Below are 24307 nucleotides of genomic sequence, written 5' to 3' on the forward strand. Positions count from 1 at the left end.
TCATATACCGTTGAAAAGACTTCATCATTGGCTACAACATACGTCAGTCATCATTGACAAACAATGCGACTGGCTGATTCTACTGTCATTAGAATTTAGTCTATGCCCCCTGACTGGGATTTGCTCTTAGGGTGTGAATTCTATTGGTTGTAGGGTTAGTTACGCTGTGAAACGTAACAAACAATCTTGATTGAGGCCTCATGTGATTCACAGAAGCTTGCTATGTCAAGCTTTATTGAATAAACAGCGAAATCAACCGTAAAACGAACCAGATTACAGCTTTTCATGAGGAGGACGATGGTTTTATGGATTTACTGTATAATAATGCGTCTTTTGGACTAAAACATGGGTGCACTTTGTTCTATGGATTCTAACGAACAAAACAATATGTGACACTATGTTTGAGTACACGTATGAAGTAACGCGACAGAAAGGTAAGAACCAGCGTACTGTGCTGTATTTGTACTGTTGTTAAATATGAAGAAACTGTAGTTGCTGTGATTATTCAATCCTAAATTGCTTTATGAGACTTTAAGCTTTTATTATATTATATTATTATAAAATTTGTTACACTGTATTCAAATTTGTGTGACGATCTTTGGTGAAATATCTGGACATACAACTTTCGGAGCGCATCCACTCTGGGGTAAAGCTAAGGGGTTTTAAAGACCTCCTGAACCAGAAAAAGAGGACATTCCAGGACAGGGAAAAGGAGAAACTGAGGAGTATAGAGTGGGTACGGAAAGTATTCAGACCCCTTTAAATTTTTCACTCTTTGTGTCATTGCAGTCATTTGCCAAAATCAAAAAAGTTCATTTTATTTTTTTATTTTATAGAAATTTTTGCAAATTTATTAAAAAAGAAAAACTGAAATATCACATGGTCATAAGTATTCAGACCCTTTGCAGTGACACTCATATTTAACTCACATGCTGTCCATTTCTTCTGATCCTCCTTGAGATGGTTCTGCTCCTTCATTGGAGTCCAGTTGTGTTTAATTAAACTGATTGGACTTGATTAGGAAAGGCATACACCTGTCTATATAAGCCCTTACAGCTCACAGTGCATGTCAGAGCAAATGAGAATCATGAGGTCGAAGGAACTACCCAAGGAGCTCAGAGAGCGAATTGTGGCAAGGCACAGATCTGGCCAAGGTTACAAAAGAATTTCTGCAGCACTCAAGGTTCCTAAGAGCACAGTGGCCTCCATAATCCTCAAATGGAAAAAAGTTTGGGACGACCAGAACTCTTGAGAGAGGTAAAGAAGAACCCAAAGATCACTGTGGCTGAGCTCCAGAAATGCAGTAGGGAGATGGGAGAAAGTTCCACAAAGTCAACTATCACTGCAGCCCTCCACCAGTCGGGGCTTTATGGCAGAGTGGCCCAACGGAAGCCTCTCCTCAGTGCAAGACACATGAAAACCTGCATAGAGTTTGCCAAAAAACACATGAAGGACTCCCAGACTATGACAAATAAGAATCTCTCGTCTGATGAGACCAAGATTGAACTTTTTGGTGTTAATTCTAAGCGGTATGTGTGGAGAAAACCAGGCACTGCTCATCACCTGCCCAATACAATCCCTACAGTGAAACATGGTGGTGGGAGCATCATGTTGTGGGGGTGTTATTCAGCTGCAGGGACAGGACAACTGGTTGCAATTGAAGGAAAGATGAATGCGGCCAAGTACAGAGATATCCTGGAAGAAAACCTCTTCCAGAGTGCTCAGGACCTCAGACTGGGCCGAAGGTTCACCTTTCAACAGGACAATGATCCTAAGCACACAGCTAAAATAACAAAGGAGTGGCTTCAGAATAACTCTGTGACCGTTCTTGACTGGCCCAGCCAGAGCCCTGACCTAAACCCAATTGAGCATCTATGGAGAGACCTGAAAATGGCTGTCCACCAATGTTCACCATCCAACCTGACAGAACTGGAGAGAATCTGCAAGGAAGAATGGCAGAGGATCCCCAAATCCAGGTGTGAAAAACTTGTTGCATCATTCCCAAGAAGACTCATGGCTGTACTAGCTCAAAAGGGTGCTTCTACTCAATACTGAGCACAGGGTCTGAATACTTATGACCATGTGATATTTCAGTTTTTCTTTTTTAATAAATTTGCAAAAATTTCTACATTTCTGTTTTTTTCTGTCAAGATGGGGTGCTGAGTGTACATTAATGAGAAATAAAATGAACTTTTTTGATTATGGCAAATGGCTGCAATAACACAAAGAGTGAAAAATTTAAAGGGGTCTGAATACTTTCCATACCCACTGAACAATGTGAGCTCAAAAAGACACTGAGGTGAGGTAAGGTGGAGTACAAAAAAAGTTGGAAAAACAGCTGGAGAAAAATAATTCCAAGGAGGTGTGGAGAGGGGTAAGGACCATCACTGGATACAAACTGAAGAACTTTGGAAGGTGATGTGGATAGAGCCAATACCTTCAACCAGTATTACATCAGGTTTGACAATGTGGCTACTTCCACCTATATCTCTGCAGCTACTCCCTCCAACCACCACTCCAGCAGTTTTGCCCTACACCTCTGCAGCTCCTCAATACACCTCATTCTCTATGTCTGCTCCCTCCACCTCCCCCACTATGGCTGCACCATTATTACCTCCACCGTTATTACCTCTGAGGCTGCCCCTTCCGTATATTCAGCTGTCTCCTCTACCTCTGCGGCTGCTCCCTCCATCTCCACCATGGCAGCTGCTCCATCCACCTCTACAGCTCCTTAATACACCTCATCCTTTGTGACTGCTACCTCCATCTCCACCTTTGCAGCTGCTCGTTCTACCTTCATCATCCCCCCGGTACAAGCCAAACAGCTCCTCCTGTCTCTAACAATGCAAGAGAATGGAGCAAAGCTCAGGAGACTTCTGTCAGGGAGGGCAGCAGGACCAGATGAAGTGTGTCCAAGGCTTCTGGAGGACTGTGCAGGACAACTAGCTGTCCCTCTTCAGAGACTCTTTAATATAAGCCTTCAGTTGGAAAAGGTCCTGGCGCTGTGGAGGACTTCTTGTCTAATACAGGTGCCCAAAACAGGGCGGTCAGTAGAGCTGAATGACTATAGACCGGTGGATTTGACATAGTAGGGAAGTATGGAGTTTTGGACGCAGCCAGAGTCACCATTCCATAGTTTGTAAAGCAGAGAGTAATGACACTTCAAGTGTCCTGGCCAGTACATTTATTGGTTGCACTTGTGATGTCCTGTTTCGGTTGCTTAATGTTCTTTCTATTTTGTAGGAGAGTGTTACCTAACTGACTGGACTGTTTGGAGTCCATGCCAGCTAAGCTGCATCAGTGGGGATGACCTTGGTTTTGGCTCTGTCCAAGTTCGATCCAGAGCTGTGGTGGCACAAGATCCAGAGAATCTGCTGCAGTGTCCAGAACAGGAACTGGAGGCACGTCCATGTACAGGTCAGTTCAGAGTCCTAGTTATTGCAAATTGCAGTTTTACATGAGTTGCATCTTTTTGTGAGTAGTTCAACAAATTTAAATACCAATACATGTTTTTTTCTCTGTGAATTTTGTATTGTTATCAGTACCATGTCTGACCATATTCTTCTTGCAGAGGGCCAGTGTTTTGAATACAAGTGGAGGACTGGGCCATGGAGAGGTTCATCTCGGCAAGTCTGGTGTCAACGTTCAGACGGACTAAATGTTACAGGTAGGCATTATGGCTTATGTTTATATGCCTCCTCCAATCCTTCCTGCTATATTTAGCAGTTAAAAATAGTCACCTCAGAATCTATAACACAGTAATTTCACATAATTACTGATTTGTTGAATGAAGGCTGGTAAATAATGTGTGATATTAATTACCACCAAACACCAACCTACGATGTCTCTAGTTTTTCCTATGTTCCTTTGTTTTAGGATTGTGTCATTTTGAATAAGCTACTTCATTTTCAACATATTCCAGGTTTATATTTAATTATTAGAACATGTTTCATGCTCAATTTTTAGGATTAATTTAGTCACACTTACACTTTTTTCCCCCAAAGTCCTTCAGCTATGAGGTTAGGCTTTCTGGCAAAGCCAGGGTCAATAATAAACTCCCCGCCCAACATACCCAAATTAAACTAGCTGTTGTCTTTACATTTTAAGGGTTATATTGATGACCTTGGTGTCATTTAAAGGAAAAGCTTTCCAGTTCATTATTTCACACTGTAAAATATGAAATATGACTCCCCTCCCCCTCTAGCTTCGTCCGATGCTTGCCCACCGTTGTCAAGGCTACTTACTGTAGCGGTGGGGGCCGTTTAAATCCCCCTCATGCGTTATTGGCTATGGAATGTAATACATTGTTGGAAAGGGCATTTCATTGGCTACAAGATACGTCAGTCATCATTGCCAAACAATGTGACTGGCTGAGTCTACTGTCATTAGAAGTTGTCCCATGGGTGTGATTTGCTCTGAGGGGTGATTTCTATTGGTTTTATGCTTAGTTACGCTGTAAAACCTAACAAGCACGTTTGATTGAGGCCTCATGTGATTCACAGAAGCTTGCTATGTCAATCTTTATTGAATAAATTACTTAGTTACTAATAAATTAATTAGTTAATAAATTAATTAGTTACTTAAAACCTTTTCCATCATGTCAGAATCACAGATAGTTTTCCAAGCAGTTCTTGACAGTGACTTCTCTGAAGCTGTAAACAGATGAGGATTTCATCCTGGAGATTAATCCCATTGTCCATCACATGGCTGGGTTAAGCTCTGCACCCAGAGTTCCACAAATCATCATCTATCAGCAGGAATACTGTTTTAATACCAGCTGTCTGGAAAAATTAGCTCCTCTCATTAGGTCTCTCTTGCTTTGATCAGGCTTGGAAATATGCAATATTTCTGGGTTGGGTAAACACTCAGCTCTGAATTTAAGTGAACAAGGAACATCACTGTGCACACTACTCCATATGGGGTGTCTCTCTGTGACTATCTGTGACTTTCCTTGCAAGCAGTGGTTCTCCCTTCATGAATATTCATACAGAGCTCTTTCCCTGTGTGTGCCACCTAATACATATTCAGGAAGTTCTGATAGATTACCATGTTTTTGCAGCCATGTGTTTCTCCGAATGTCTTCTGGTGGGATTAATGTCAGTTGCAGTGTCTGTCTACATAATCCTCAGTGGAAATACAGACACCTTACCCTACATACAACTCAAGACAAACTGATTAATAAGTGACTGGATGATAACTCTAACTCTGCCATTGTCAAAACTGTAAATTCATAGTCAGCAGTATATTGGGAGCAGTAATATAGACCCCCCTCTACTGTTCAGAGTATCTTCTGCCTTCTCTTTGTCAATGTACTGATTTACTCTAGTGCAATGGAAATGAAAGCTCTTGCTCGGCTTCCATGCACCATACAGCAGTAGAAATCTCCCAATACGCAAGGTCTTGTAGTTCATTTCAGCAGTAAGTTGCATACCAGGAAACTAGTGTTCCACAGTTTGTATGAAGAATGTTTAAAGCTGACCTATACCATGATCTTGTGTTATGGCTGTTTACTTTGAATTCAACTAGTAGTATTTAATATGTGTATTAGCAATTCAGGTTCCAACTTCATTAATCAAAACACAGGTAAATGGATACCTACAAGATTCAAGTGAGAGCTACTCAATTCAATTCTATTGCTGTTTAATATTACTCAAGTAGTGTATTAGTTGTCTTGAGTAATAAAGCAAATGGAAAAGTGTCAGGCTATCGTCACAATTCAATGTAAATTATATTGTGCATTTTTAACAGTCAGTCCTTGGAACAATGATAGCCACTGCATGTAAATAATCCAGTCTATCACTGAAAGGTTTGAGGGGAGGAGGTATCCTTTACTCCTTTATTCTAGAAATCTTTGATTTTGTGAAATAAAGTTTTGCTTTAGTAAAAACTTGTGCTGAAGCATAACAATTCACATTTGTGTTGCTTGTCCAGGATGGATTTTGAGTGTGGCACTTTTGCATCTTTCCGTGACAGTGTCATAATGGGATTGTTTGTGTGTTACGCCCCTGTAAACAGGGGGGAAAGAACCACGAGAGCCATATGTAGCATTTTCCTCTTGCAGTGGTTTATTGCCATACGGGAACAGCGCACTCTTTCTCGAAGTGGGGCCGAGCCCTGACCAATCGATCCCAGAGCAGAATACAGACTCAGGCTCACATTAGTTTGTTAATAGAGTCTTTCCAGTTTGACTTTTGCGTTTCAGTTAATGTCCTAAGCATTTGTAAAAATGTCCTGTTCATACGCTCCACTTGACCGTTTCCCATGGGGTGATAGGGTGTGGTCCGAGATCCGGCCACCCCACTGAGTGTCTTTAACTGGCTGAACAACTGATTTTCGGATTCTCCGCCTTGATCATGGTGGATGCGAGAAGGGAAACCAAACTTCAAGGCATAATCATTGAAGATGAGGTTCACTGCAGTTTTTCCTTACTTCGAAGTGGTAGCGTAAGCTTGTGCAAAGCGGGTGAAGTGATCAATGACGACAAGGATATATTCATACCCACCTCTGCATTTGTCAAGATGGAGAAAGTCTATACAAACAAGTTCAAAGGGCTGGGTTGTCACAATATTTGTCAGAGGGGCTCTTGATTCATGACAGGGCTTCTTCTGCTTAACCCTCTGGGGTCGACGCACGCGCCGGCGCGTTTTAACGCATCATTTCCTGATAAGGCCGAAACAAACTTAAATTACTCCGTCACTTCTGATCGTACAGATAAAAGAAGTATATCATTCAAATCTGTAAAGGGTCTAGTTTTAGTGGTATACCATCATAATAACAACAAAACATTGTGCTTTTTTTAAATAAAGAAAGCCGACAGGGTGCGCTCTCGGACTTTTCTGTCTCTGCCATTTCTCTTCACAGACGCGTAAATAAAACAACCAGAATCTCAGCGAATACTTGGCTCATAAAAATAAGAATTATATGGCTAGAAAGCTTGAAATGTTTTCTTTTGAGTGAAACAATTCAAGTCGAAAACAAATCATCACTTTTTACTTAATCCGTATGAACGTAAGGAGAAGTCCGTTTTTTCCTGTCTCACCTCATTACAGGTAATGCGGTCCCACCTTGTACACTGTCCACTGTTCACATGTAAATAATCTCAGGTGAACCAGGTAAATATGTGCACACCCCCGAGAAATGACACAAAATATCAAACTTCATCATAGAATTTACTCACTTTTTCGACACGTTTGGATGATGGCGCGTTACGCACGTGAAGCGGCGCTCCTTACATTCCACACAGAGACAAATAGTTTAGCTTGTCCTCAGAGTAAAAACACTGATTTTAACTCAAATGAGGATCGTTTGGCTCCTCATTGTGTTGTATTGTACAGCACTAATCCGTCCCATCTACATTGACTGAAAGGCTCATTATGCGCGGCTTTGTCTGGACGTTCAGTGCGTCTTTTGTGTTCTCAGTTAAATCACATGACTATTCATCCTCAGACACACCCTCTTGCATATGGCCTTTCTGGACAAAAAGTGTCTTAGAAAATTTAAATCAGTGTATTGTTTACTGTGAATGTGTGAACAAGATGACATTCACAGCACTCTGAAGTAAACACTTTAGCCTACAACATGCTGGTCTCCAAAGTCTTGTGAACCAATGTTCTGTTTGTGTTTTATGGTCTTATTTCTTATAAAAAATTGTAGTTTTTCACTAGCCATGCATAAACACTTTTTTTTCAAAAACACAATAATGTATAAACTTGCTGCTCACATATCATTGTAGCCAATTTTGTGCTGATTACAGTGTTATTATACTTTAGACATTAATATGTTTAAAAAACACTGAAAAAAGCACAAATGTCAGGACATGTCAAAATTTGTCCAGGCCCCAAAAACCCCCTTAATGCAACAGCATGGTTTAGTCACATAATGTTCTATATCTGACTGCATGTATGGCCAAAAGAAACGGTCACGTACTAGGGAACCTCTGTGAAGTTGGCCCCCCACCCAACGCAAAATTTCGCAAAAATAGTCTCAATCGTTTGTGCTCCATTTGTGCTGGTTTGTGCTGTAAAAATTTTCGTTTGTGCTGTTTTGGTTTTTTAGATATAAAAGATTTATTTAAAGGTCATTCTCCGGTCACTCAGCCCCCCCACATGCTCCAAATTTACCACAACTAGTCTCAGTCTCTTGTGGTTCCCAGAGTTCTCAAAAGCAGAATGGGAGGCAGAGCCTTTAGCTATCAAGCTCCTCTCCTGTGGAACCAGCTCTCAGCCTGGGTTCAGGAGGCAGACACTCTCTGTACTTTTAAGGCTAGACTTAAAACCTTCCTCTTTGACAAAGCATATAGTTAGGGCTGGCTTCAGGCAACCCTGAACCATCCCTTAGTTAGTTATGCTGCTATAGGCCTAGACTGCCCGAGGACCATTGGTGCACTGAGCTCCCCTACCCTAACCCCCCCCCCCCCCCCCCCTTCCCTTCCCCTCCTCTCTCTTCTCTCCTCCCACCTCATGTATATTCCACCATTGAATGTCACTAACCTTGTGCTCTCTCTCTCCCCTAGTTTGTGCTCTCTCCCTCTCTCTTTGTTCTCTCTGTACCTTCTGCAGGTGTCCCTGGTCCTGGAGCTGTTTATCGCTGATGTGCAGTTACTGGCCCCACCACCTTGCAGTGTCTATTTGTTGTTTATTGTTGCTGTTCTTTTCTCTCTGCTCTATCCACTCACCCCAACCGGTCGAGGCAGATGGCCGCCCAAACTGAGCCCGGTTCTGCTGGAGGTTTTTTTCTTCCGTTAAAGGGAGTTTTTTCCTCTCCACTGTCGCCAAGTGCTTGCTCATAAGGGAATTGTTGGGTTTTTAGTTTTAGTTTTTGTAAAGTGCCTTGAGATGATTTGTATTGTGATTTGGCGCTATACAAATAAAATTGAATTGAATTGAATTGAATTGAATCGTTTGTGCTTCGTTTGTGCTGGTTTGTGCTGTAAAAATTTTCGTTTGTGCTGTTTTGGTTTTTAAAATATTAGACATTACATTTTTGGTGATGACGTCATCAGCCCCCCTACATGCTCCAAACTCACCCGAAATAGTCTCAATCGTTTGTGCTTCGTTTGTGCCGGTTTGTGCTGTAAAAATTTTTGTTTGTGATGTTTTGGTTTTTAAAATATTAGACATTACATTTTTGGTGATGACGTCATCAGCCCCCCACATGCTCCAAACTCACCCGAAATAGTCTCAATCGTTTGTGCTTCGTTTGTGCTGTAAAAATTTTCGTTTGTGGCCATCCAGGAAGCACTCAACAAGGCACTGCCTGCCAACCAGTGATGTAACTCTGTCAGGGCAGTTCACCTGTTGTGGGTGTGGCAGTGCGTGGGCAGGTTCCTCTTCATTAGCTTTATGTGAGCTCTTTAGTTCAGTGCATTGTCTCTTATGTTCAGCCCAATGTTGTTCTGGTACAATAAAGTGTCTTTTTACATGATGAACATTGTCTCAGTTTCTTCTGGGGGTCTACCTGTTTACAGTTCACACATTGTTGGGACTCTTTGTGGCCTATGGTTAACACTTGTCCCGCAGTGGCAACCACTCCTGGTTTAAAGGGACCTCCCTGGATGGGCGGGTGCCTCTGGTCTTACATCCTGCTTGAAAATGTTCCCCACTCCCACAGAGGTAGCAGTGAGTGCAACTTTCGCTGGCTCCAGATTGTTGGCAAACAGGGTACCTCCTCTGAAGACAGGCTGGACGACAAGTGTAGTGCTGGGCTACATACCGAGGTGGTGGTGGAGCTGGTCTTTGATGGTAACCCTGGTAGCCATAATACTAATGCTGTAGCTGGCGGTCCCTGCCTGGCTGCACAACTGTATGTTGGGCATAGGACTGCGGGCTAAGCATGGGTTGCTGTAATGTCTCCTTAATCTGAGCTATCTCTGCACTAAGGCCTTTTAAGGAAGCTACACCTGTCTTAAGCTCTGCTAGTTCTGTTAAAATCTCAGATGGTAATTTAGCTTTGACTTCCTTCACAGGGTACTTAACAGGTGAAGTGTCCCCTAACTGGACTACATTCACATTTGTAGTTACCTGTGACGCTTTTTCTTATTCTTTCTCTCTGCCTCATTAGCACAGGCAATGTTTAACTTTTCTAACAAAAGCTCATCCGGGGTCCCAGTGTCTAACAACAGGGGCTGCATATCTATCCTAACACTATCACTCTGAAGGCCTGTCAGTATTGTGTGTAAACACATCCGCCGAACCAGAGCTGGGTCGTATTTAAGCCCTGACTCTGATTCTTGGGATGCAAACAATACCTTTTGTTTCAAATCTAAAACTCTCATCAGGAAGCTCTGGGCGGTTTCTTTATTATGTTGTACTTCTGAAGCTAGCTGCTTGTAGAGCTCAGTGGCACTTTTCTCTTGGAAATGAGAGCTCAGGATATAACGGAGAGTGGGAAGAGTAAGGTTGGCCTTTCCCTCCAAGTAGCTGCGAAGTTGTAAACCTGGTGAGATAGCTCTAATGACAGCATCTACGATATCAATCTCGGGATAACCTCTGCTGAGCCCATTTTCAATCTGATGAGCAAGACTGGAAAATGTCAGTTTATCTTTCTGGCCTGGTTCACCGATCTGGCTCGAGATCTTAAAGTCTTTGTGCCAGTAAGGACTTGGTTGCTGCTGTGCATTTGTTAGCGGTAGGCTACTCACAGGGTGGCTAGTTGTTTGGCGTTGGGCATTGGCCACTGTGCTGTTAGTTGAAATGGTCTTCTCTGTTAGCAGTGGTGTTACCGTCTGCAGTTCTTGTACGTGCTCCTGATTCCCTGGGTTACTAATATTTTGTCCCGCGGTTTCCCCTTCCTCCTCTGTGCCACTGATAATTTCAGAAATTTTGTCTTTAAGCAGTAGCAGTTCTGACATTCCTTCATCCTCTAATTCTGTTATTTCGTCTCTCTCAAGGTATATCTGAATATGTGTTAGCAATGATAACCGTGTTTTTCCGTTAACACTGACTTTTTCTGATATACTGAAGAACTCACAGATTGTTATTAAATCGTCTTTGGCCAGTGAGTGCAATTCACCCACTACTTTTTCACGTAGCTCTTCCACTGTCGTCATTGTGGCAGCTGGACAGGAGGGACCTTTACTGGAACCGGCGACGCTGAGCTGTACGTTCTTACAGTCCCCGATGACCTCTGGCTGGTCTCAGGTGACGTGCTCTTTAGCACAGCTACCAGCACTCCTTCGACAGCAACACCTTCCTCCCTGCAGTCCACCTGGGTTATGTGTGGGGATTTAGCTGGCTTGGAATTCAATGCACAGGCTATATACACTGGACATCCAAGCAGCTATCCCAGCGGTGCCTCCAAAATATGTTACGCCCCTGTAAACAGGGGGGAAAGAACCACGAGAGCCATATGTAGCATTTTCCTCTTGCAATGGTTTATTGCCATACGGGAAAAGCGCGCTCTTTCTCGAAGTGGGACCGAGCCCTGACCAATCGATCCCAGAGCAGAATACAGACTCAGGCTTAGCAAAGGATTACCAACACACAAGATTATCTTTCCCTTGAATGAAACAAACAAATATTAATACCATATCAAATATAACAAAAGGTTTTACAGTTCTTAAAGTATTTAACGTTTTAACCGAATAACTGCATATCAAATATTTTAGAGGCTTGCATGAACTAATATGAATTAATATTTATTGCATTTTTCCATTTTTTTAATCCATTTCCCTTTTACATGAAATCATACTGACTAAATCATGTTAAGGAGTATTAAGGAGTCATGTAATGCTATTTTAGCCTATCACATGTGCTCCATGAGGCCAAAGGCCAAACATAAATGTACAGCATATACAATAAAAACTTTTGTTTAGAATTCAGTGTGGTTGTTGAACCCTCTTTTTCAAAACATCTACATATGGACAAAATTTACCCAAATTAGCTTGGAGATTTAGATTTAGTGCTTTTCAAACTCTGGTAATTCTGGAATTACTCCAGCATCAGAACACATCATTGTCGTGAGGTGAAACCTAATTAGTTGTTGTTTTCAACAAACTGGAGACTCAACTGTAGTGAACATAAATTTTCTTGTATAAATATGATATATTTCAATATATAGGGTCACCAAACTGATTAAAGGTAGCTAGCCTGTTAAGGATTAACAGTTATGAACATTAAGTCTTCACATCTGAAGGAGTCGATGGTTATTGTTAGGGGAGACATTAAGACTCACCAGTTCTGTACATTTGGATACATATATTTACACTATTTACAAGAAGAAAAGGGGAGAGGTGTATGGGGAATTTTGTGGCATACTAGACACACTGGAACATGCTGATGAAAAGTAAAATCAATAGATAACTCTGAGACAAGATATTAAGATACGATAAAAAGATATTTCAATAATGTTAGATTTGGATCTAAGTTTTGCGATTTAAACAGAGAGAGAAAATAAATTAAATTTGGTATTGGGCGCTTCTTTGGCTGCTCTTCCATTGATGAGCTGAATTTCTCTTCCTGCTTATAAGTCTGTGAGCATAAACTTTATACATTAAGTTCATAAAATTGATTTTCCACTACAGTGGCTATTCTGATTGGTCAAAGCTATGCCAGCTGTGGTGCGTGATTGGTCAAGGGCTCAGCAAGCACTAAAAATACATTTTTATTAGATCCCAAATTCATGCTCTGGGGAAAAGGCTAACACCTTAATTTTGTATGTCAACATTTATTTATTTCTTAAAGAATTATTCTTACGAATGGTCCACTTGAATAAATAATTATGCTTTTCAACCATAGCTCAGATCTAAAATCCATAATGGTGATCAGAATTTATGGCAATAACATTTCACAACACATAATATAATTAACATAATCCAAGCACTGAAACAAGAGTGGCAGAAACAGTGTACGATAAAGACAACTTTCAATCAAACACATACAGTAGATAGCAATTTATCATATGCACAAGTGGTAGGTAACAGAGAATAAGCACTTATATGCAGAATAAGGCATGCCCAACCCTGCTTCTCGAGGGGCACTGTCCTACTTGTTTTCAAACTATCACTGGTCTACCCACTGCTTATTGCCTGGATGTAGCGTCTTTAGTCAAACAGAAGCTGAAAGATACCAGTTAACTTTGTCTTCCCCCTCTTTAACCCTCATTTGCGGTGGTATCATCCAGCTTCTGAATGACTTAACACATCTGATCCAGGTAATGAGCAGTGGATAGCACAGGGACAACCAAAAAACAAGCCATTAAAGAACATGGCTTAGCTAGCCCTGTCCTAAATAATACTTTATACTAAATCTTTAGTAAGTTCAGTTTGTGCAAGTTAATGTGAATTGAGGATTTGCCTATTTATGGTAGATGTAGTACTCAACTTTAACTAGAAGGGGTTGTTAACAGCCTTTCTCACAACAGTTACTTTAAGCATGCATCTTGTCACATGAAACCTCAGACCATCAAACACGTAAACATTAAGAATGAATTTGTTACAGGCTTAAGGAGAACATTTCAAGTAACTTGCTGAAACAATTCACACAACGATTGCTTATTATAATTTTGTACTTAGAATCAATAGAACACTTTAGCTCTTGAGAAGAGAGGACTATTGAACAAGGCATTTACTGCCAGTCATAAAACACTACTGAGGAGTCTTTACTTGGCATCCTGGGGTCCTGTGCAAACAAAGTGAGGTTGGATAAGGTATCTGTTCTTTAACGTATAGTCTCAAAGTCTTAAGATTTAATGTGTGACCTTGGGATGTGTATTCCATAAGTTGAGATCATCTATTTTTCTCTCACATTAAAGAGGGCTTGGTCCGGGTTGAGGTGATGTTTATCTCATCTCCTGATGTTGGAGGTATTATTGTTACTGAGTAACTACAAACAAAGGTCTGTCACTGTTTTCTATATAACAATAACAAAAACGCTAACTGTCAAACTTCGACACCCATTTTGAGCTTTCAGTGTTTGTTTCACAGGTGGATGCCCAGCAACAGCCAAGCCCATGGTTGACCGATCCTGTGCCCCACCCTGCACCAAGCCACGTTCCCTGTGCACAGAGGTGAGGGTTCAAAACATTTGTGGTACTGCTGCTTTGCTGTCCTGATTGGTATTTTTAGTTTAAGTTCTTTGATCGGGGTATGAGTTGTGAGATGGTGACTATCAGGTTTACGCTACACTGACATGGTTCTTTTCCCTGAAGGCAATGAAACACACGACAACTTTGTACCGAGTATCTGTCTGCAAGTGAAAACGCCTCAGTTGCAAACGGAGAGAAGAGACTTTCTTCTCTCCCCATGCGACTTTCACCCTTCTTCTCCTTTTCACTTAGCAGTCCTTTATTTGTATAGTGGGGAACAAAACCAGACACAGGATACTTGGGTGCAATAAAACTTCAGTTCATCATGGGTCATAAGGTTGTGGAGGTCAGCTGGAGAAACAGACCTCTCACATAAACATCCTATCTTCAGATCTAATTCCACAATGGCAACAATTTGAACTTTTGTCCTTATAACCCCAACAGTGACTCTGAGATTATTTGTACTGAAAGTATTTCTTTATATTCCAAGGTCAAGAATGACAGTTTCTAGAAAAATAGATAGTAGAAAAGTCATAGAAATACAAACAAACAAACAAACAAACCACATTTTGGGTCATGCAGTAGCTTTGCTTCTTCTTCTTTTCTTAAACATCGTGACCTCTCAGATACAGTGGGTTTGGAAAGTATTCAGACCCCTTTAAATTTTTCACTCTTTGTGTCATTGCAGCCATTTGCCAAAATCAAAAAAGTTCATTTTATTTCTCATTAATGTACACTCAGCACCCCATCTTGACAGGAAAAAACAGAAATGTAGAAATTTTTGCAAATTTATTAAAAACGAAAAACTGAAATATCACATGGTCATAAGTATTCAGACCCTTTGCAGTGACACTCATATTTAACTCACATGCTGTCCATTTCTTCTGATCCTCCTTGAGATGGTTCTGCTCCTTCATTGGAGTTCAACTAGCCATATCACTTTAAAATAAATTGTTTCAGCATTATACATTACATGGCCTACAAAATCTTGTGTTTATACTATTACTAAATTTACGTATATATATATATATATATATATATATATATATATATATATATATATATATATATATACACACATATATATATATACATATACATATATATATATACACACATATGTATATATATATATATATATATATATATATATACATATATACATATATATACACGTAACCCATATTTTATTCACAAACAACAGAAGAAAGCCGTAGTGGTAGATGTAGCGATCCCAAGTGACAGCAACATCAGAAAGAAGGAACATGAGAAGCTGGAGAAATACCAAGGGATTAAAGAAGAGCTAGAAAGGATGTGGAAGGTGAAGGCAACAGTGGTCCCCGTGGTAATCGGCACCCTCGGGGCTGTGACCCCCAAACTGGGAGAGTGGCTCCAACAGATCCCAGGAACAACATCAGAGATCTCAGTCCAGAAGAGTGCAGTGCTAGGAACAGCTAAGATACTGCGAAGAACCCTCAAACTCCCAGGCCTCTGGTAGAGGACCCGAGATTGAGGAAGACACACATATCACCCATAGGGGTCAGACGGGAATTTTTTTTTATACATATATATATATATATATATATATAAAAAATAGTATAATAATATAACACTTATTTCAAAACAGTGATGTACATATTTTGGACAGAGAATATAGATGGTTTGAGAGAGGGGTCAGAGAAGCTATATATGTTCAAATGGAAAAACCCTACCTCAACAGGGGTGGAGGGCTCAGACATAACTTATCTTCAATCTACCAGGCTGCCCTTTCATCTGTTCCCAGGAAATTAAGGAACACATCAAATGTCTTCCAGGGAGGACACACTCTTGGTCAATCTGTGGGGTCACATGAGTCGACCATTAGATCCTAACAACCCTCCCCTGAGCTCACTTCTTTTGTTCACCTAACGAGCCTATTCAGGCCAGATGTAAAGTCAAACCAACTCAGGAGTGTGAGTCTAACGACTCTCACTCCATTTACATAGCTCACCTAATGAGCCTGTTTGGGCTAGGTGTGGAGTGAAACCAACCTGAAAGATAAATTGGAGGTCCCATACCAGCCTTGTCTTAGACCGATGGAGCTCCTTGGATGAGTATTGAAATGTTTGAACCTAAAAACTAGAAGTCTTGTTGCCATGACTCAACCTCTAGATAACTTCACCTGGACGACTGGGACTCATTAGAAGAACTTTACTGTTCCTGGTTACTTCAGATGGTTTAAGAAGTGGGAAGCTGATTATTCTATGTCACTGGGTTAAACCTGTCTCCTTTCTGTCACAGGCTGGCGTGTGTGGCTGTGAAGAAGGCTACACTGAGGTGATGACGTCTGACGGCCTGCTGGACCAATGTACTGTCATTCCGGTGCTGGAGATCCCCACTGCAGGTGACAACAAGGCTGATGTCAAGACCATCCGAGCCTTTAACCCCACCCAGCCTGCTGCCAGCACACCAGGCAGAGTGGGCCGCACCTGGTTCCTGCAACCCTTTGGGCCAGGTAACATGCATCAACACAATGAAAGTTTAAGAGACATAAGAAATAAATACAAGTGAATGAAGAGCTCTGATAAGAGACAGAGACAAAAACAATAGCAAATTTCACAAAGTCTGTACCAAATTACAAGGCATTTAAACAAGACAAACGAGTTTGCAGAGGAGATGCTTGTAATTGCTGAGAGTACACAATTACTGCAGACTAAGCAATAAAAGAAGGATTAAAGGGATGAGTATTAACAGGTGGATCTTTTGTATTTTCCACAAAAGATAAGAAATACAGAGGATCAACAAAACAAGGAAGGAAGAAAGAAGGAATGAAGAATGCACAGCAGAAGAGCTGGAGATAAAAGCAGAAACAAGGAAGTAAAACTGAACAAAGCAGGGAATAGAGGAGAATGAGAAACATGCAAGATAGAAAAAAAGAACTACAGGAAATAAGATAAAGGGCAAGAAGGAGTAAAGGATAAACAAGGAATCAAGAAAGAATTAATAAAAGGGCTAAGAAGAAAATACAGATAAGGAAAGGGATAAAGAGAGAATTATGAATAAACAACCACCAAGAAGCAAGCAAGGAAATCAAAACAAACAGTAATGAAGAAAGGTAGGAACTAAAAAGGCAAAGAGAACACAAACAAGCAGGGAAGAAGTAAACTGAAACAATGAGAAAAGGGAGAGACAAATGCACTTTTAAAATAGGAAGAACATAACATAAAAATTTATATAGTTAGTCTAATAGAAAGCAACAAATTGGAATAAAAAGAGAATAAAGACTGTTATGTGCATGTACAGTTTATACAGCTATAATAGCTTGTTTCTAGTCAAATGTACATAATGTGCAAATGGGAATAACTGAACCTATATTTTTTATTTTTATCTTATCGCAGCATATTTATAGATGCATGTGTTTCAGTCAATGTCCACTGTACTGTATGCTGGTGGCTTTGCTTTGTTGATCTCTTCTAACATTATAGTTTATTCCATATTCACTGTAGTTATTTCCACACTCTGCTGCGTCCTTTAGATCAGACAAGCAAATGAAATTCCATACAGATGAGTGTAGATCCACACAATGATTTATCAATCAGTATGTGTGTGATTCTCTATGCAGATGGGAAGCTGAAGACCTGGGTGTATGGAGTGGCAGCAGGAGCGTTTGTTCTGCTTGTCTTCATTATCTCCATGACATACTTAGCATGGTAATGTATCAGAACATTTATGAATTCATGCATTTTCATTCCATCACTTGAATTTTCACTCCTAAAATCATTCACCTACATGCAGTGATGTAATGGAGAGCAGCATCAAGGAAAGACCCACATTTGCAAATTACTGAAAGTTAACAAAAACAGTACTTTTGCTTTTTTAATATGATCTAGCTTGCCAGGTTTTCTTGGCAAGATTATCCTTTAACCTAGACTAAAGTTTTCAAAATACAACTCCACTGAACACAATGAAAGTAAAATTACACTGATGAATTAGCTTAGATTTTCATATCGGAATCAGCTTTATTAGCTAAGTTTGTGAACCCAAACAAGGGATTTGACTCTGGTTCACTAAGCTCTCTATGTGCAAAACTTAACATAAAAGTTAAACTTTAAAATAACAGAACTATAATTAGAAGTGATTTGTACAAGATGAACTAGTGCAAATAGGAGTGCAAGTATTTGGGGCCTAGTTAATACTTGGGTGGGAGACCACCTTGAAAGACCAACGGCGACTAGACTGAGGTTGCACAAGCCAATATGGTCTTCGTGTCTGCCCCTATGGCATTGTTTTTGTGCCTCTGTCCTGAGTGAGCAATGGGAGATTTTGAGCACAGAAAAATATATTTTGCAAGCATATAAATTATATTTTGAAAAGAAATTATATTCGAGCAAAAAATAGTTTAGTTTGAGCGAGCAAAAATATATTCTGTGCCCAATAAATGTGGTCGTCTCGAGCATGGAGGTCTACGCAGACTTCCGGGATGTTGTAACTACCCTGTCCAGGTTGGACCCCTGCCTTCCACCAGAAAGAGAGCTGGGATAGGCTCCAGCAGATCCCTGTGACCCTGGTTAAGGAATAAGCGGGTATAGAAAATGGATGGATGGATGGATGTTGTAACTACCGCTCTAATTGAAGAGTAAACAGCCAATCAGAATGTACTTTCTCCAGTTCTGATTGGTTGATTTTGTGGCGCATTTGTAACACTGTGTACCAAGCTGAGCGAGTGTGAAGAACAAACCTGGGCACACAGATTTGAGCGGTTACCAAGCCCTAGTAAATGAGAGGGTACCTGGCGAAGACTGTCCGAATCTTTAAAGTTCCTCTCTTGTGTAGGTGATCAGAGAGGGGCAGCAAAAAGCTGAAAAAACACGCAAAATACTAGATTGAAGTACTGAGGTTGCCATCTGCTGCGGCATCGCGGCATCATTTTATTTAATTACCACACAATTTCATAAATTCTAGGACTTCTGAAACAGATTGAGACGGTCTGATTAAAACCAACACTTATCCTGACTCTAAATCCCTGTATTCAGACTCTAACAAAACATAAAACTTTAATTAAATCACACTCTTATAGTGTGTACTGTATTGCTGTACTACAACTGTAATCACTAGTACTAATGAGTGAGATTTTTCAGATATATATCCAGAAATTTAAAAATCTCACTCATTAGTAAATATATACTACTTAATATAATACTCAAATATATAATACTCAAAATATATCCAGATATTTAAAAATCTCACTCATTAGTACTAGTAATTACAGTTGTAGTACAGCAATACAGTGTCGTGGAAATTTCATTTAGGTTGTGAGAGTTGCTAATTCTCAAGAACAAACACAAGTGTGATGAATCATCTCAGTTTAATTCATGCATCATGGAGAGAAGACTTCTACAGTGTTCTTTGTCTTCTCCCCTAAATTCCAGGACTGTGTAGCTGAAGAAAGGGGTGGACTCATCTTGGAAAGACTCCAAATGTTTTTTCAGGTGTCCTCTATCTTAGGCATCTAATGGCACTAAAACAATACTGGCAGTTATTTACAGGCATCTAAAACACTAAAACCCCCATACCATGCATTCTTTAGCCCAACACATTTAAGTGACCCTTTGACAACCTGTGTAAAACAACCACAACAGTACGCACCTAGGAATTTACCGGGCAAACCAACATCAAACAACTAGGATTGTCAGCACTTTATGTTGTATTTCAAGCCTGTGGAGTAGGTGGTTTTGTGCCTGTTTCAGAGTCAGTATGTGTCTCCCCCTGGCTGACCCTGAACTTTACTTTATTGCTATCCCCAGCCAGTCATTTCTGATGATACTTAATCTAACATAAAACCTACCCTGATCCAAATCACTTATCTCTACTTGTTGCCGAGTCATTGACTCTAATATCTACGGCTGTAGGTTTTTTCTCCTCTGTTACCATCTTCTGGTCATGCATCCACATTTCATTAAGACACATAATCATTCTCTCATGCCGTCATTACCAAGTGGATAAAGTCAGTTATCCAACAAAAATAATGCTGTCACTGTTCTTCATTATTATTTCATACTTTATATGTGAAGATTCTTGTATTGTCTCTCTACAGTGGTGAATAATACATGGTACTCCCTAAGAAACATACATGCATATTTTTGCTCATTTAGTCTACATCATTCATGCTTTAAACATGCAGTGCTGATCATGTTTCTAAGCCTTCCATTAAATATCTGGCTTTTTAAATAATTTTTTTTTTCTACCTCTGTGGCAAATATTTACAATGAGGATTATTAGTCACAGAGTATAAAAATGAACACCTAGGAGTTCATTTTAATTAGAAATAAATTTGTTTAATCCATTACAACAAGCATGTACATAGTGGTTCAGTGGTACCTCCCACAATCCCTGTATTTACATTTTCCTCATTTCTGTGTAGGTTTGCTGCAGGCTTGTGAATTAGATACTCTAAATTGTTTACAGTAGGCATGGAGTTGGCTGTCATTATGTCTTCACTCTACTATATCTGTCCAAACTCCTCCATGATATTCACTCAATTTTGTCAAAAGAGAGCACAGACTGTTGAGCTGTTTTTTTTTTCAGCTATTGGCATTGGAGCCCTGATAAGAAATAGGAAAGAAAAGCTATGGTTGAACTGTTGTAATCATTTCTCTAAAGCTTCTTTGTACTTGTTCTGTAGCAAAAAGCCAAAGAAGCCTCAGCGGCGCCAAATGAACAACAGACTGAAGCCACTAACTCTGGCCTATGATGGAGATGCCGACATGTAGAAGTCTTCCTGCTGACCACACTGGCCTACAGACATTTGTCGTTCTGCAGGGCACATTGGGTTTGCTAAGGAAACCCCTTGATGTCAGGGCTACCACTGGGCATTGTTCAACCTTCATGTAGACACCCTGGGAAGATGATTTTGATTGAAAGAGAAGCCTCAAAAATCAAGACACTGAATCCATGTGCATTAGCAGCCTTGTCATATTTTTTAAATTTCTCTTTGATACTTTGTTTCACAAGAGCCTTCTTCATTCTGGAACTCTGTTTTGGCTTCTCTGCCCATCTACTGCTGCCATCTAGTAACATCCAAAACATCCAAACCATAGTTGATGGGGGCATTTCCCAAAAGCAATTTATCTCGAAAAGCACAATTTTCATTTGTTATTTTTGTCACAGCTTACTGGGATTATCTCTGTAAGAAAATTCACACCGCTTTGTGTTATTATTGCCTTGGTCCATCCCACAATTAAAGATTAAACCAGAGGAAAGAAAAAAATCATGAATCCCAGAGCCATCATCACTTCTTCGTCCTCCTCCCTTTTCAGTTTTTCAGACATAATTTTGCACTATATTAGTGCAGCATGAATATGTACTTACATCTAGCTTTGCGATAGGAAACTGCATCTCAATACAAGATGATGTACAGTCTTGTGCTAGAAATGTAAAAAAGTAGATTTTTTTCAAACAGAACTCACCAATATTTAATATGTTTCTTCTATTACCTCTTGTATGTGATACTATGGGACACACTGTAAATAGACTTTTTTTCTGTGGTCTCAACTTTACCTTTGTAGTCTGTACAGCTACATGTCCCAAACTCTGCCTGAGGTTATTCTCTGATTACTTTGACTGTGGTTTACTTTTGTAAAATATTGATATACATATACATATGCTGTCATCAATTCTGACTGAGATATAGAAAAAGCCCTTCCACAGTGGAACCCTGCGACATGAAAGAAGAAAAGTTGACAAAGCTGAAACACTGAGGATTGGGGTCTGTGACATTTGAATTTGGAGATTAATCTAGGATGATAGGTAAAATAAATAATTCAGAGTTCAGAGTTAAAAGAAGAAAAACAGACTACTCCAAAAAGCCATCCATAGTTTGAGATCACTCTGTAGTGACTGAAATCGTAAACGCTTTCTTTGATTTTGTAAAGGGCTTATTCTGCTTCAAACTAAATAGTTCATACCAAGTATCACCCAATCATGTCTAAAGTGAAAAGTGTTAAAACCTGCATGTTCTGACTCACTGTGTAGTAACCCTAACCCCTAACCCATATCCTCACCCATGATGACTGTGGAGAAAAGCATACACTTTATAACAGTCATATTTTGCTCTGTTGCTAACACAAACAGACAGAAGTAGTTGTGCTAATAAAGGTGCCAGTATATTTTGAAGTTCTTGTCAGATGGTCAAAGAACTTCAGAAACTGCTCCCTCCACTTTTCTGAGGTCTGATTAGCTCTATCCCACCATTTCTGTAACGTTCTGAAACCAACAATCTGACATTCATACCTACGCCACACAATGGCTGGTCATCTATGTAAAGCTAAGAAAGGAGCCGGGGTTTGAACTTCTCCATCTGACCCCCCTTTTTGTTGTTGTTCATTCACCTGATTTCTGTCACTTAGCCCCTCTTTCTGACAGTTTAAGAAAAATAGTTAAATTCCAGCAACCTTGGGCAACACTGGTTTGTAGCACAACTCAACCCTTAGAGTTTGGTGAGTCTGCATGTTGATAGGCAGAACAAGGCCACTTCAAAGGCCTTTCAAAGGCACCTTTAAATGCAGTATTCTTGCTTTTCTGAATTTGGAGGACACAACTTCTGGTGTCATGTCAAATGGATGAATAAAGCATCCATTCATGCTTAATGAGATACACCTGATCCTAGAGAGGTCCTACCAACAACTGTTTTGGTCTCACTGTCTTAAACAACTGTGTCACCCTGGAAACTTTCAGTGTCCAAGGATTGTTTAAAAATCCCACCCAGGAGATAAATCTATTGATAAAAATACAATTCAGACAGAAGTATTGTATGAGAATATTTTTGGTGTGAAAATTGAAAGACAATGTTGCCTGATGTGAGCTAAAGTTGCAATCCCCCAAACTGAACAGTGTACTATTTCTTACTACTGACAAATTATGTCATTGCCAGAGCATTATAGTTTTAATATTCTGTGGTTTGTTGCTAGTATGTTAACGAAATGTTTACATTTCTTGGAATATGAGGTATAAATGAAGTACTAAAATGTCTTTTTTAATTTATTGCTCATGTAGCATAATATGTTTCCTTTTTTACTGTACAAAAAAAAACTGTAAAAAAAACTGGCGTGATAATGTCGGTAATATTGATAACCTTGTGAAAAACAAAATTGTAGATGACCCTGTTGTTTTGCTACAGTTTGTTTATATGTATTTCACTAATTGCTGATAATAAAGAAAATATTTCAAACAGTTTTCAGTTTTTGATAAACACACACACACATATATATTCAATTCAATTCAATTTTATTTGTATAGCGCCAAATCACAATACAAATCATCTCAAGGCACTTCACAAAAACTAAAAACCCAACAATTTCCTTATGAGCAAGCACTTGGCGACAGTGGAGAGGAAAATCTCCCTTTAACAGAAGAAAAAACCTCCAGCAGAACCGGGATCAGTTTGGGCGGCCATCTGCCTCGACCGGTTGGGGTGAGTGGATAGAGGAGAGAGAAAAGAACAGCAACAATAAACAACAGATAGACACTGCAGGTTGGTGGGAGTCCTGACAGGGACAGGAACTAGCAAGAGAGATCATATTTCTCCTATCTTAGCTTCTCTTCATTGGCTCCCTGTAAAATCCAGAATAGAATTTAAAATCCTTCTCCTCACATACAAATCCCTACAAATGATCAAACTCCTCCACACCTTAAAGACCTCATAGTGCCATATTATCCCAATAGAGCACCTCACCCTCAGAGTGCAGGTCTTCTTGTGGTTCCCAGAGTTTCCAAAAGTAGATTGAGAGGCAGAGCCTTTAGCTACCAAGCTCCTCTCCTGTGGAACCCGCTCCCAGTCTGTCTTCAGGAGACGCTCTGAATAGGCTTGTTCTTGGAGTGTGTGGTTTGTTTTAAGGTGTCAATTGTGAAGTGGGCCTGCTGTATCCCTGCATTTAGAAGCTGTTCTTGCGCCTTCTGAAGGATCTTGTTGGCTCTGTGACTTGACTGTGGACCGCAGGCATAGGCTAGTTGGGATGATGCTCTGTTGTTTGCATCTGAGGTTGAAGCGTAAGTGGTTTCTGTAATGTACCACTTTCCTGTGTATTGTTGCCAATCTGTACATGGAAAAAGTGAAAAAGAAACCTCTCAGCTGCTACATAGGGATGGCACTGGCCCATTGGTTCAGATATGTGAATGACACCTGGGTGAAAATCAAAACCCAGGAAGTTCAAGCCGTCACAGATCATATCAATGCAGTAGACGCAAACATCAAATTCACCAGAGAGGACACCAAAGAGAACAGGCTAGCCTTTTTGGACTGTGAGGTCAT

At 40.1% G+C, this 24307-nt stretch overlaps 1 protein-coding gene across 1 annotated transcript in view; it reads left to right on the forward strand.

Moving 5' to 3' along the window:
• thsd7aa (thrombospondin, type I, domain containing 7Aa) overlaps positions 1–22950 on the forward strand; it is a 215668-nt gene extending 192718 nt beyond the window's left edge. The window contains exons 23-28 of the mRNA XM_026300874.1: positions 3244–3417; positions 3572–3667; positions 13922–14004; positions 16303–16516; positions 17624–17711; positions 20684–22950. Coding sequence (XP_026156659.1) covers positions 3244–3417; positions 3572–3667; positions 13922–14004; positions 16303–16516; positions 17624–17711; positions 20684–20771 — 743 coding nt within the window. The 3' untranslated portion in view covers positions 20772–22950. The remainder of the gene's footprint in view (positions 1–3243; positions 3418–3571; positions 3668–13921; positions 14005–16302; positions 16517–17623; positions 17712–20683) is intronic.
• Positions 22951–24307: the final 1357 nt, after the last annotated feature.

Source organism: Mastacembelus armatus, chromosome 11 (genome assembly GCF_900324485.2).
Source record: "Mastacembelus armatus chromosome 11, fMasArm1.2, whole genome shotgun sequence".
Taxonomy (NCBI): Eukaryota; Metazoa; Chordata; class Actinopteri; order Synbranchiformes; family Mastacembelidae; genus Mastacembelus; species Mastacembelus armatus.